The 14,013-nt window shown below is 45.1% G+C and overlaps 1 protein-coding gene across 1 annotated transcript in view; it reads right to left on the reverse strand.

The window, feature by feature from the left end:
* The window catches only part of LOC122556804 (dihydropyrimidinase-related protein 3-like), a 180,221-nt gene that overhangs the window by 25,649 nt on the left and 140,559 nt on the right, over window positions 1-14,013 (reverse strand). Inside the window, exon 4 of the mRNA XM_043704009.1 lies at window positions 3,942-4,106. Coding sequence (XP_043559944.1) covers window positions 3,942-4,106 — 165 coding nt within the window. The remainder of the gene's footprint in view (window positions 1-3,941; window positions 4,107-14,013) is intronic.

Raw genomic sequence — 14,013 nt, forward strand, 5'->3', positions numbered from 1 at the left:
CTGTTCCCTGGATGCTGCCTGACCTGCTGCGCTTTTCCAGCAACACATTTCCAGCTCCGCACACTTTGAAGCCTGTTTATTAAAACTCAGACTCAGTGTTCAGCCGATTTACTAAAGCAGTCATTACTGCTCTCCAGGGAAGAAAATGCAGAAGACAAACAACCCTCAAAGAAATTTCTCCTCTCCCAGAGGATAAACCTTGGGTTATGACAAACGACATACAGTCAGTTCACGTAATAACGCGATGGTCGTGTCCTTGAGCAACCCAGCGTTATAGAAAGATTGCACCTTAAGAAACAGTGCTTGAAGTGTTGGTGATGTAATCATGTTACAGTCAACACTCATTTTAAAAGTTTGCGCTTTAGAAACAGTGCCCCCAAATCATCAATCACGTTACAGCGAATTTGCATTAATGAAACACGTGTTACAACAGAGCAACCTGTATGCTGGTCCAACTCACCTTGATTGCCTCAAAATGGACGTCTAGAAAGCTCCTCTTCAAATATCAATAGTTTTTAATATGTTTTCCTTGTTTTTGAACTGTGCCCCAAATTCCAATTTCCCCTACGAGGGTAGAGTGACCTAGTATCCTAGGATTTGAAGGACTGGCCTATATTGGTGGCCGACCTTCAGGCCCAGAGGGAAAGGCCAGTTGCAAAGAGGACAGTTACACTTGGAAATGAACATACTGGTCACACTGAAGCTCCAAAAAGTACATCTTGAAGTAGGCAAAACGGGTTGGATCAGTACATGGAATCCTTACAGTGTGGAAATAGGCTGTTTCGCTCACCAAGCCCAGACTGACCCTCCAAAAAAAACATCCAACCCAGACCTACCCTCTCCCTGAAACCCCACATTTCTAACAGCTAACCCACCTAGCTTGCACATCCCTGGAGACAAGCATGGCCAATCCACCTTTGGATTGTGGGAGGAAACCAGAGCACCTGGAGGAAGCACATGCAGACACGAGGAGAATGTGCAAACTCCACACAGACAGACAGTCACCTGAGGCTGGAATCCAACCCGGTCCCTGGCGATGGGAGGCAGCAGTGCTAACCACTGAGCCACTGGGCCACCCTGATAAGACCATAACACATAGGAGCAGAAGTTAGGCCATTCAGCCCATTGAGACTGCTCCACCATTCAATCATGGCTGATAGGTTTCTCAACACCATTCTCCCGCTTTCTCCCCCGTAACCCTTAATCCCATTGATACTCAAGAACTTGTCTCAGTCTTAAATATACTCAATGACCTGGCCTCCATAGCCTTCTGTGGCAATGAATTCCATAGATTCACCACTCTCTAGCTAATGTAGCATCTGCAATTTTTGCTGATTCTTTCTCCTCACTTCCGTGTCGAAACATGCTAGTTGCTGGGATGCCGTGTCTCTTTTGGCCTTGAGCTTGACGAAGCAGGAAACATCCACTCCAACACCCACTCCCCCTCCCCCTCCCCCTCCCCCCAGACAGCACCCATCCCTGGCTCATAATCTCCTCCATACTGTCATGTCCTTCTTTTACTTCTGGAGAGTTTTGGTCACTGTGCATGAAGGGAAGTATCTTTCATCATCAATCCTGCCCTGCACCCTCCTAACGGTATAGATTTCCATAAAGACAACCCTACTTCTGCGATCTGTACAGGTTCAACATTTTCCTTAAAAAGACAACATCTTCACTCCAGCAAAAAAGGTGAACCTGCTCTGAGCCATTCCCAATGCAAGTATAGACTGAGATCAAACTGTACACAATACTCCAGTTGCTGACTCACAAGTAACCCTGTACAGTTGTATCAAGACTCCGCTATTTTTTAATCACCCATTTCCCTTGCAATAAAACCCAGGTTTTCCATTTTCCCTTATTTGCTGCACCTGCATGCTAACTGTCTGCAATTTGTGGTTGAAAAACTCCTTCCCTCCAATTTTGGTGTTTAGAATTTAAGTGGGCGGCACGGTGGCTCAGTGGTTAGCACTGCTGCCTCACAGCGCCAGAGACTCGGGTTCAATTCCCGACTCAGGCGACTGACTGTGTGGAGTTTGCACGTTCTCCCCGTGTCTGCGTGGGTTTCCTCCGGGTGCTGCGGTTTCCTCCCACAGTCCAAAGATGTGCAGGTCAGGTGAATTGGCCACGGTAAATTGCCCGTGGTGTTAGGTGCAGGGGTAAATGTAGGGGAATGGGTCTGGGTGGGTTGCGCTTCAGCGGGGCGGGGTGGACTTGTTGGGCCGAGGGGCCTGTTTCCACACTGTAAAGTAATCTAATCTAATCTAATCTAATATCCTAGGGTACACATCAGGTCAGCTTTGCAAGTTTACCAAGTGCTCCACTTAACTTGGCCCTTTGGGTCCTGTGAAACAATGAATGATTTCTTTGGTGAACAGGAAAGGGCAGAACCTTGAATCAATCCGCTGACACACTGTACAGGCTTTGGAAACTCACTGTGCAATGCCAAACTACTGCGCCAGCATATGTCACACCATAGAAATATAGTACAGGCGGGCATTCAGCCTATTATGACTGAGCTCTCTCTCCAAAGCCACCAAATTAGTCCTGCTCCACTCCTTTTTCTGCACAATAACCCAAGGAATTATCCTTTTATTTAATTTCGTTTTGAAATCTGATTCAACCCTAGCATTCCAGATGAGATCTACTCACTCCGTTAATAAACTGGCATCCCCCTTCCGCTATCCTGCAGTTCCTGACTTCCCTAGCACTGGAAACGTCCACTCCCTTTACAGAGGTGTACAGCACAGAGGAGGCCCTTCGGCCCACTAAGTCTGCACTGTTTATAAACTTCATCAATAGATGAATGAGCTGTTGGTGAAAAATCATTCACCATAACAAGATTCTCACAGAGTCAGGTCTATGATGCTTGTGCTGCTGGTTAAGCTATTACAGAGGAACCTCGGTTATCCGGCATTCAATTATCTGAACAAAATACTCCCCACTCGAATCATTCGGATAATAGAGGTTCCTCTGCAGCAATACAGCAATATTGTTCTGATTATCCCAAATGTTCGGTTGCAATCCCCAGACTAGGCTCATCTCATTCAGATTCTTCAGCAGGCCCCACCTACATCGTGGGAAATCTCTTAAAAGACTGTGTAGTGTCTCTGGTAAAATAAATAATAGGATGGTGGGAGATTGGTTGAGAAAGATTTGTTGGTGGTGGTGGTGGTGGTGGTGATGGTGGGGTGGAAGTTCAACAGGAGCTGGGGAATGTGTATTGGGAGCTGCTGTTTGAAGGTAAATGTACATTTGATATGTGGGAGGCTTTTAAAGAGGGGTTGATCAGAGTGCAGGACAGACATGTCCCTGCAAAAAAGACTGATAGAAGTGGCATGGTTATGGAACCATGGATGACAGGTGAAATTGAGAGACGAGCTAAGAGGAAAAAGGAAACATACATAAGGACTAGATGACTGAAAACAGACGAAGCTTTGGAAGAATATCAGGATAGTAGGACCAATCTGAAACAAGGAATTGACAGGGCTAAAAGTGGTCTTTAGCAAACAGGGGTGAGGATAATCCCAAATCTTTTTATTCATATATAAAAGAGCAAGAGGGAGGCAGAGGGGGGGAGGGAGGGGGGCAGAGTGGAGGGAGGGAGATAAACACAGAAAATTAAGTGTAAAGTTTAAGACACACAGAAATTACAATGTATAGAGACAGAGATAGTTGGACCAAGAGACAATGAGGAACAAATGAAGGGCTTCAAAAAAAAAAATCAACCACTCTGTAAAGAAGTGAATTAATCAGCACCAATGGGAAAGGCTAAAAAGATAAGAAGACAGGAGTCACATCAAAGGCTGCTGATCCAATAATGCCACTATAAACTGACAGCTAAAAGGAAGTTATTTCTAATGAGTGTTTTCTGTGAACTTAACAAATTAATCAGATATAGATGCAGAACAGAAACACTGTGTGCTGTTAGCTATTAAACACACCTTTCTCTTTCACAAGAGTCTGGAGTTCTTCTTTCACACCCTCATTCCAGTCGGTGATATCCACGTGCAGTGCGTAATCGCAGCACGATTTGCTGTCCGCCCACTCCCGCCATTTCTCATAGGCACCGAGGACACTGCTTTCAGGCTCAGGAACCACGTGGTCAACTGTGGAGACAGGAAAGGAGACATCTCATCAGTACCTGGCACCAGCAACAGTCCACACACACTCACTTATGCTGCATCCTTTCTTACCTGATCATAAAAGACAGAAATAGGCCATTTAGTCCATCGAGTCTGCTCTCCCATTCGTCATAGAATCCCTACAGTGTAGAAACACGCTCTTCAGCCCAACACTGACCCTCCAAAGGATAACCCACCCAGAACCATTCCCCTATCCTACATTTATCTCTGACTTACTCACTTAACCAAAACATCCCTGAACATTATGGGCAATTTAGCATGGCCAAACCACCTAACCTGCACAGCTTTGGATTGTGGGAGGAAACTGGTGCTCTCCCATCGTCATAGAATCCCTACAGTGTAGAAACACGCTCTTCAGCCCAACACTGACCCTCCAAAGGATAACCCACCCAGAACCATTCCCATATCCTACATTTATCCCTGACTTATTCACTTAACCAACACATCCCTGAACATTATGGGCAATTTAGCATGGCCAAACCACGTAACCTGCACAGCTTTGGATTGTGAGAGGAAACTGGAGCACCTGGAGGAAACCCACGCAGACACAGGGAGAATGTGCAAACTCCACACAGACAGTCGCCTGAAACTGGATTCGAACCCAGGTCCTGGCGGTGAGGCAGCAGTGCTAACCACTGAGCCGCCCAAGTTAAATTTCAATTTAAAACTCAAACAACACCAGGCTATAAGGCGAAAGTGAGGACTGCAGATGCTGGAGATCAGAGTCTAGATTAGAGTGGTGTTGAAAAAGCACAGCAGGTCAGGTAGCATCTGAGGAGCAGGAAAATTAATGTCAAGAGAGAAAACGCTGGAAAATCTCAGCAGGTCTGGCAGCATCTGTAAGGAGAGAAAAGAGCTGATGTTTCGAATCTAACTGACACTTTGTCAAAGCTTTGACAAATAGTCAGTTAGACTCGAAACATCAGCTCTTTTCTCTCCTTACAGATGCTGCCAGACCTACTGAGATTTTCCAGCATTTTCTCTTTTGGTTTCAGATTCCAGCATCCTTAGTAATTTGCTTTTATTAGGAAAATCGATGTTTCGGGCAAAAGCCCTTCATCAGGAATGAAAAGACACCAGGTTATAGTCAACCCCAGTCCAACATCAGCACCTCCACATCATGGCTTCCACTCAATGATCTGCTAATCCACAACTCTTATCTCTTGCCTTTTCCCCCACAACCATTAATTCTCATACTGATTAAAAATCAATCTATCGTCGCCTTGATTACACTGAACAAACCAGCCTCGACTGTCCTCTGTGGTAAAGAATTCCACAGATCGACTAACCTCAAAAGAGAAACAAAATTATCCTCACCTCTGTCCTAAACGGATGACCCTTTAATCCAAAATTATGCCCACTGGTCTCAAAATCTCCTGCAGTGGAAGAGACCACTTTGTAAAATCCTCGATCGAGAGCCTTAAGAATTCTGCATGATTCAATAATGTTGCAACTCAGCCTTCGAAAAACGATCCACTGAGTACAGTCCCAACCTACACAACTTCTCCTCATGAGACAGTTCCTCCATAACTGGTACCTCCCCTTCATCTATCCTGCCTGTTTCCTCCTCAGATAACCGCAATAACTCTGTCTGATTATATTTGTATTTCTAAATGCTTTACTATTCCATCCTTTTTTTTAAATCAATTCTTTTTTGGGCGGCACGGTGGCCCAGTGGTTAGCACTGCTGCCTCACAGCGCCAGAGACTCTGGTTCAATTCCCGACTCAGGCGACTGACTGTGTGGAATTTGCACGTTCTCCCTGTGTCTGCGTGGGTTTCCTCCGGTTAGGTAAAAGGGGTAAGTGTAGGGGAATGGGTGGGTTGCGCTTCGGCGGGTCGGTGTGGGCTTGTTGGGCCGAAGGGCCTGTTTCCACACTGTAAGTAATCTAATCTAATCTAATCTAACATTTTCCCATTGAGAAATGTTAAACTAATTGGCTTACCTGTTTCAATCCAAAATATCTGGACTCCTAACTCTGGCATCTCATGATTCCCAAATTTTACACACTGCGCCACGAGTGACTATGCATTAATTTGCCTCAGGTCCCTTACGTCTTACGTACACCCCCCTAAACTTACAACCACCTGATGAAGGAGCGGCGCTCTGAAAGCTCGTGCCTCCAAATAAACCTGTTGGACTATAACCTGATGTTGCGTGATTTTTAACTTTGTCCACCCCAGTCCAACACCGGCAACTCCACATCAATTACTCCCTAAACCTATTTGCCATTCCACGTCACTTTCCTTGTTTCAGCTGCTCCTCAGCCGTCTGATCTAAGATTTCCTTCTGCGACACTTGGTTTTGTGACCGTCTTGTGACATGCCATTAAGTTAAAGGCATGACCAAAGTGTAATTTGTTGGTGTCGCTTACGCAAAAAGAAATGTCAATCCTGAGATGCTGACTAAATGCCAGCAGCCTAGAATGTACACAAGATAAAAGACCTTTTGAAGAGATTGTTTTCTTCTACAACGTTCACGAAACCTTACCCGTTCAATTTGTAGTTCTTTACAACCCAAGGGAGTTGTGGAATTATAATAACAAAATGGGTTATGAAAAGCCTGGAGTTCCAGAATGATTGACAGGCAGATGCCATCGTTTGCTCAGCCAAGTTAGTTTTTCCTCTTCAGATGGTACTTCCACCGAAATATTTTGTAAGCCAAATCCTCGATGACAATTTGACCTCTCACCCAACAACCCTGGGTCTCGGGTGATCTATTTCACAGTTGAAGTAACGAGAATAGTTGGTGCATTGGCTGTTGAAAGCTTGTGGATTGCCAGCTTCAAGTGGGTGATGCCAGGGGTTTGCGGGCTTGGGCTTAATATTGTTTTGGTTACCTCCAGGTGGCAACATGCTCATCGAAGACTGGCCACGGGAATGGGGGAATAAGACAATAATGGAACCATCAGCAGCTGAGCATGGACAAATACCTTTTTTTGCTACTCTGACTGCCTCTCTGGCTCATCCCCATCGGTACAGATGAACCCATTCCCTCTCAGAGGCATTAAGCATGGAAGCAGATCCTTCAGTCCAACTAGCCCATGCCAATCATAATCCTAAACTAAACATATTCAAGAGGTGGCACTTGGCGATTGGGATCAAAGGTTATGGGGAGGAAGCAGGATTAGGTTATTGAGTCGGACGGTCAGCCATGATCAGGATGAACGGTGGAGTAGGTTGGAAGGGCTGAATGGCCTCTTCCTGCTCCAATCTTCTATGTTTGCATGCCTCTATGTAACCTAGTTGGCATGGTGGCTCAGTGGTTAGCACTGTTGCCTCACAGTGCCAGGAACCCAGATTCGGTTCCAGCCTCAGGTGACTGTGTGGAGTTTGCACATTCCCCCCTGTGTCTGCGTGGGTTTCCTCTGAGTGCTCTGGTTTCCTCCCACTGTCCAAAGATATGCAGGTTAGGGTGGATCGGCTGTGCTAAATTCCCATAATGTCCAGGAATGTGGAGGTTAGCTGCATTAGTCAGGGGTGAACGTAGAGTAATAGGGGAATGGGTCTGGGTGGGTTACACTTCAGAGGGTTGGTGTGGACTTGTTGGCCTGTTTCCACACTGTTGGGATTCTAGTCCCACATGCCTGCTCTGAGCCCATATCCCTCCAAATCTGTGCCATTCATGTACCTATCCAAATGTGTTTTGAACAAAATTCCATCTTATTTCCTAGTTGTCTTACACTTCTTTTTCTTGTAAGTCTGTGCGTGTGTCAACTTCCCTTTCTCAAGTGTCCCCCCTCTCTCTTTCTCTCTCTGCATTTCTTTGAGGGCTGTTTTGACCAGCTCAGAATACCAGTCACATAGTGCTCCAAGCCTGCTGCACTCTGCTATAATGCTCACACTCCTTATGTTCGGCTACAGGCAAGACAGAACCACACCTGCAAAAAGACACTGAAATGATGTTTCTCTGGTGTACCGCTGAGGGGTGACCAGGCTGTTCTCTGAGAAAATCCGTCAGGGGAACGGAAAAAAGAAACTGAAGAAAATCTCCAAAATTCTCAAGGAGAAAAACTTATACAGCAGAGATCAACCTCGCCTGGTCTGGATTCAAATCCAGTCGTGAAAATTAAAATGTTCTGTAGGATAACATCGTAGAATCACTATTGGCGTGGAAATAGGCCATTTGGCCCATCGAACTCAGCCCATTCCAATCCACTTCATAACAATTCCCCGTGCAAATACCCTCTTTTGTTTTGGGGATGAGGGGTGGTATTTCAAGAGTCACAAACCAAGAACTGTAAAACCCAAAAGGGGGAGTCTCACGGCAGTTATTACAGATCCACATTCAAAAGCGTCAGGTTTGTAACTGTCAGGTCTAATCGAGGAGGACAGCATCTGGAGAAGTTCAAGTGTCTGAAGAACAAATAAAAGCCCACAACGAACAAAAAACGAAATCTGAACCTGGCACATAATTCATTTCTTAATTGGTCATGAAAAGGCATCCTTATCCAAAGGCCCTTAAGTAACCCCACCTCTCCCTCCCTCCCTCCCTCCCAACACTGAACTTGACCATCAAGCCACAATGTGCATTCACAGCAGGCTCCGGACAGGGTTCCTTCAGCTATTTTTCTTCTGGAATACAGAACTCACTTTCTCCACTGGCACAAGGAACAAGGAATCATTATACGGAGGCAAACTGCTTTTCAGAAACTAGAAGGCAAGGAGAGAGGCGAGAGAGGAAAAGCAAATAACACCAGGCACTCAAGCCTACGGATTCTTAAAATCCCCAACGTGCTTTTACGAATCTGTTTAAAGACTTAAAACAGCAAACACAACATTTCTGCACTAAGTGTAATGATTCGGATGTCAGTCAAAAGGACAATAAACAAAGTTGAAGGCTTTAAATCTGCCAAGCTCCAGAAAATATTGGAGATTTAATGCAGAGGCACTGAGGCACCATTTATCACCACTATGGGACCCAGTGAAACCCATATCTGAAAAACGCTGTTGTGTACCGGCAGCCTCCCAAACTTCCAGATTTCTGTTGCTATGTATTTCTTTTACTTAGAAAAAACACCGTTGCTATGGTGCACTCATTGTGTTGTTACTCAACACGACTAAAACAACAGCGTTTGAGGAGGTAGCTGTTTCTCTGGGGTCAAATTAAAAGCTTGGAACATTAATAAAGGATCGCTCCTGATGAGCAGGCTGGGGAATTCCACAGGCTGGAACAGCAGGATTCCTGGAAGAGCCATGACGCTGGGATTCGAACAAACATCCCCCAACGATTACCGTCCCAAGGAGGAGGATGGTCGTGCGTACGAGTATATTACAAAAATAAACTGGAGTTATTCTTGCAAATTCCTATTCCTCCAGCAGCATCACTTTCTTGCTCGTCCATAGACTGAATGCTGGAGATACAATGAGTTTTAATTTCCCAGGTGTTCCCAGGAACATCGAAATCACAGAGTTTCCCTTCCCCATGCTGTACCTTCCCAGAGATTGAGTCTAATGAGGACTGTCAAAACTCATCAACTGGCCTGACTCCATCCATTCAAACAAACGATCACAAGTTTAATGTTTGTTCAAGTTCTTGTGACACCCAGCCACAGTTGAACCCAGGCAGTACCTGGGTTAAGATCGGTGAACTTTTGTTGCACACCCTCTCTGGTAATACCTTACTTCCTGAGAAAAGGCAGCTCAAACTGCTCACAATACTCCACGACTAACCAAGTTCCTATATAAGTGAGGCCTGTACTGAAATCCTCTTGCAATAAAGGCTAACATCCATTAGCCTTCCCAACAGTTTGCTCCATTTTCATAGAATCGCTGCAGTGTGGAAGCCATTCAGCCCATCGAGTGCACACAGACTCCCTAAGGAGCATCCCTCCCCAGAACTAAATCTCAACCCTATCACTACAAGTCCCATGGCCAATCCACCTAACCTGCACATCTTTGAACTGTGGGAGAAAACCAGAACGTTTGGTGGAAACCCACATAGACGCAGGGAGAATATGCAAACTCCACACAGAGAGTCACCCAAGGCTGGAATCGAACCCGGGTCCCTGGCACTGTCAAGCAGCAGTGCTAACCACTGAGCCACCATGCCATCCATGTTAGACTTCAGTAATTTATCAACAAGAGCATTTAGATGTCTTCATACGTTTACACTTTCCAACTTATTACCACATAAGAAATACCCTGCAATTCTTTTTCCTACCGTAGTGTGTAACCTCTTATTTCTCCCCATCACATTGTATTTGCCATGTTCTAGCCCATTCACTGGATCGGATCAAATCCTCAGAGCTGCTTCACATCTTCGTCACCAACACACAATCCCTCATAGCCTTTAACCAATCCCAAATTTGGAAATATTACATTTGGTTCCTACTGTCAAATCATTAATATAAAATGTGAACAGCTGGGACTAAGTACTGATCCTTGTGGCACCCCACTAGCCTCAGCCTGACAATGCGAGAATCTGTACCCACTGCTCCTTGTTGGTTAATTGTTAATCCACACTAGAGTGTTACCGCTTGCCCCATGTGCTTCAAGCATTCTAACCAGCCTATGGTGGATTTAATCAAAAGCCTTCTTCAAATCTAATTATACTACATCCATCAATACTCTTTTGTTAATGAGATCTTCCCTCCAACAGCTCATAAGTACAATTTCCCATTCACAAACCCATGCTATGCCCGAGCAGATCATGATCAACAAAGTACCCATTTATCTCACTGTAGTGATTGGAACCAGGTGGACCTTGGTGACTATGAGATCCTTGATTAGGGTTGTTAACCTGGGCCGATCAGGGAGCCCTGGCCGACCGGTATTACCGAAGGATCTGGCGGTGGAAACGGAATTAAAAATTGAGAGAGAAAAAAATAAAAGCAAGCATGTCAGAGAAGCTGTCATTCAGAGAGTCGGCTCTGAGGGAGCTGGATCAGTCTCAAAGACTTTCCATGTGTTAATAAAGTGCGACTTGGTAACAGGATATTGGTCACTGAAGTTATTTCAGTTATGACCATGTGAGGAGCAGTGAATACCAGTCCTCTTTTTAACGCCCATGGTTGTCTGTGACAAAGGTGTTTAATTCTATCCAGCTTGCAGATAGATCACGGCAATTAAAATGCTGCGCTGGTTGTTATGATCCCAGACGAGACTGCCAAATTATGTCGCAATCTGATTATGGAGCAATAACCTTTATTTATTAAAGTAGTCAAAAGGTGAGAGCCATGGGACTTACTAAGGTAATACAACCATAAGATTCCAAAACAAGGGCGGAGGTTGCTGGAGGTGCTTGGCTGGTTTGGCAGCGTCTGTGGGGAGAGGTCGGGGTTCACGTTTCGGGTCCAGTGGAAAAAGAAATTACCAAGGGATCCCTCCCCTTCACTTTTTCAATCACCAGCATTGCCCACGATGAGCTTGGGCACTGCTGGTCACTGGCTACTCTGGTGCTTTTTCCTTCCTGGTGGTGGAATATGAATAAGGTTTTTCTGCATTCAATGTTTCTTCACTGCGTCTTGCGCCGACACGCACACAACTTGGCGCTGGGGGGGAAATAAGCACTACTGCTGTTTGGCAGTAGTGTGGGGGAATCTATTTTTAAAAAAAAGAAAAAAATGAAACTGAAAAAAATCTACATAACCAGGGGATTTAGAATCACCTCAGTTCAGGAAACTGACTCTGAGTTGCCATTTCTCTATTCCCCAATATAAAGCCAGACTTTGTCTGTTTTAGCCAAATATTTCATTTACGGAAGATCTCCAGCCCATTTCTGTATTTTTGTTTGCCGTGTTGCACTCATATTCCATTCTCCCTTCCTTTATCAGTTTCTTGGTCCTTCTTTGTTGTAATCTATAAGCCTCCTACGCCTCAGAATTACTGCAAATCACTGGCAACTTTATAGGTCTTTCTTTAAAATCTTAAACAGCCTTGAGCTTCCTTTGTTAACCACAATTGACTGACCTCGAGTTTATTTAAAACTTGAAAGGATGTGTATTTGTAAGCTTATAGTGAAGGATAGCTGTAAGTCAAGTAAAAGTTCTTCAAAAATAATCTATTGCCTCCATACAGTCATGCCTTTTAATGTATTTCCCAATCCAGCTCAGTCGAATAGTACCTCACAGAATCCCCTAGAGTATGGAAGCTGGCCATTTGGCCCATCAAGTCCACACTGACCCTCCAAAGCCAGTGTGCGGTGCACAAGTAAACAAAGGGTAACTTGGTGACAGGATACTGGTCTCTATGCAGTTGTTTTATTCATCCTTTTTAATAGATTTTAGCATTTCCGCTGCTTTGATGTAAGGTTAACCAGTGTGGAGTTAACACACCTAGATTTTTCTTTTAAATAGCAGTGATATTTGCAAACATCCAATTCACAAGTATTATTCACTGCATGGATTATCTCTATAGCTGCCTCCTTCAACAATCTATGATGCAGACTGGGAATTTCAACGATATGAATTTCCCCAGTACAACCTTCATTCTAATGTCAATTTCCTTCACCTCCTCATCTTGCCTTGCTACTTTGATCTCTAGTTCTGCAAGGTTTCTTCCATCTTAGATGACACACAATTCCTAAGGTGTGTGGAAACAGGCCATTTGGCCCAACATGTCCACACCAACCCTCCGAAGAGTAACCCACCCAGACCCCATTTACCCCTGACTAATGCACCTAATCCACCCATCCCTGCACACTATGGGCAATTTAGCACGGCCAATCCATCTAACCCGCAAGTCTTTGGACCCGGAGGAAACCCACATGGACACGAGGAGAATGTGCAAACTCCACACAGACAGTCGCCTGAGGCTGGAATCGAACTGGGGTCCCTGGCGCTGCGAGACAGCAGTGCTAACCACTGAGCCACAATGCTGCCTCAGTGAAAACAGAAACAAAGTCATCATTTAGCTTTCTTGATGTTTCTCTATTCCCCAACATAAATCCTGACTTTGTCTGTTTTAGCCAAATATTTCATTTATATCTACGGAAGAAGACTTCCAGCTCATCCATTTCTGTGTTTTTGTTTGCTGTGTTGCATTCATATTCCATTCTCCCTTTCTTTATCAGTTTCTTGGTCCTTCTATGTTATAATCTATAAGCCTCCTATGCCTCAGAATTACTGCAATCGCTGGCAGCTTTATAGGCCTTTTTTAAAAATCTTAAACAATCTTGAGCTTCCTTTGTTAGCCACAGCCGACTGACCTTGAGGTTTTTTTTAAAACTTGAAAGGATGTGTATTTGTAAGCTTATAGTGAAGGATAGCTGTAAGTCAAGTAATAATTCTTTTAAAATTATCTATTGTCTCCGTACAGTCATGCCTTTTAATGTATTTCCCAATCCAGCTCAGCCGAATGGTACCTCATAGATTCCCCTATAATGTGGAAGCTGGCCATTTGGCCCATCAAATCCACACTGACCCTTCGAAGAGCATCCTACCTAGAGCTAACACCAACTCTAACCCTGCATTTGCCACAGCTAATCCACCTACACTAGGAGAAGGGGAGGGCGGCAGATGCTGGAGATCAGAGTCGAAAAGTGTGGTGCTGGAAAAGCACAGCAAGTCAGGCAGCATCCAAGGAGCAGGAGAGTCAACGTTTTGTGAATCAGCCCTTCTTCAGGAATGGGGGGGTGGGGGGGGCGGGCGGGTCTGAGATAAATAGGAGGGTGGGGGGTGGGGGTGACGTAACCGGGAAGGCGATAAGTTGATGCACTTGGGACACCCACACCAAACACCCCCACCTCCCTGTGGCCAACCAATTCAACTCCCCTTCCCACTCAGCCAAGGACTTGCAAGTCCTGGGCCTCCTCCACTGCCAAATCCAAGCCACCCGATGCCTGGGGGAAGAAGACATCTTCCGTCTTGGGAGTCTCCAACCACGAGGCATCAACATCAATGTCACCAGTTTTCTCATCTCCCCACCCTCCA

Source organism: Chiloscyllium plagiosum, chromosome 14, assembly GCF_004010195.1.
Source record: "Chiloscyllium plagiosum isolate BGI_BamShark_2017 chromosome 14, ASM401019v2, whole genome shotgun sequence".
Lineage (NCBI taxonomy): Eukaryota > Metazoa > Chordata > Chondrichthyes > Orectolobiformes > Hemiscylliidae > Chiloscyllium > Chiloscyllium plagiosum.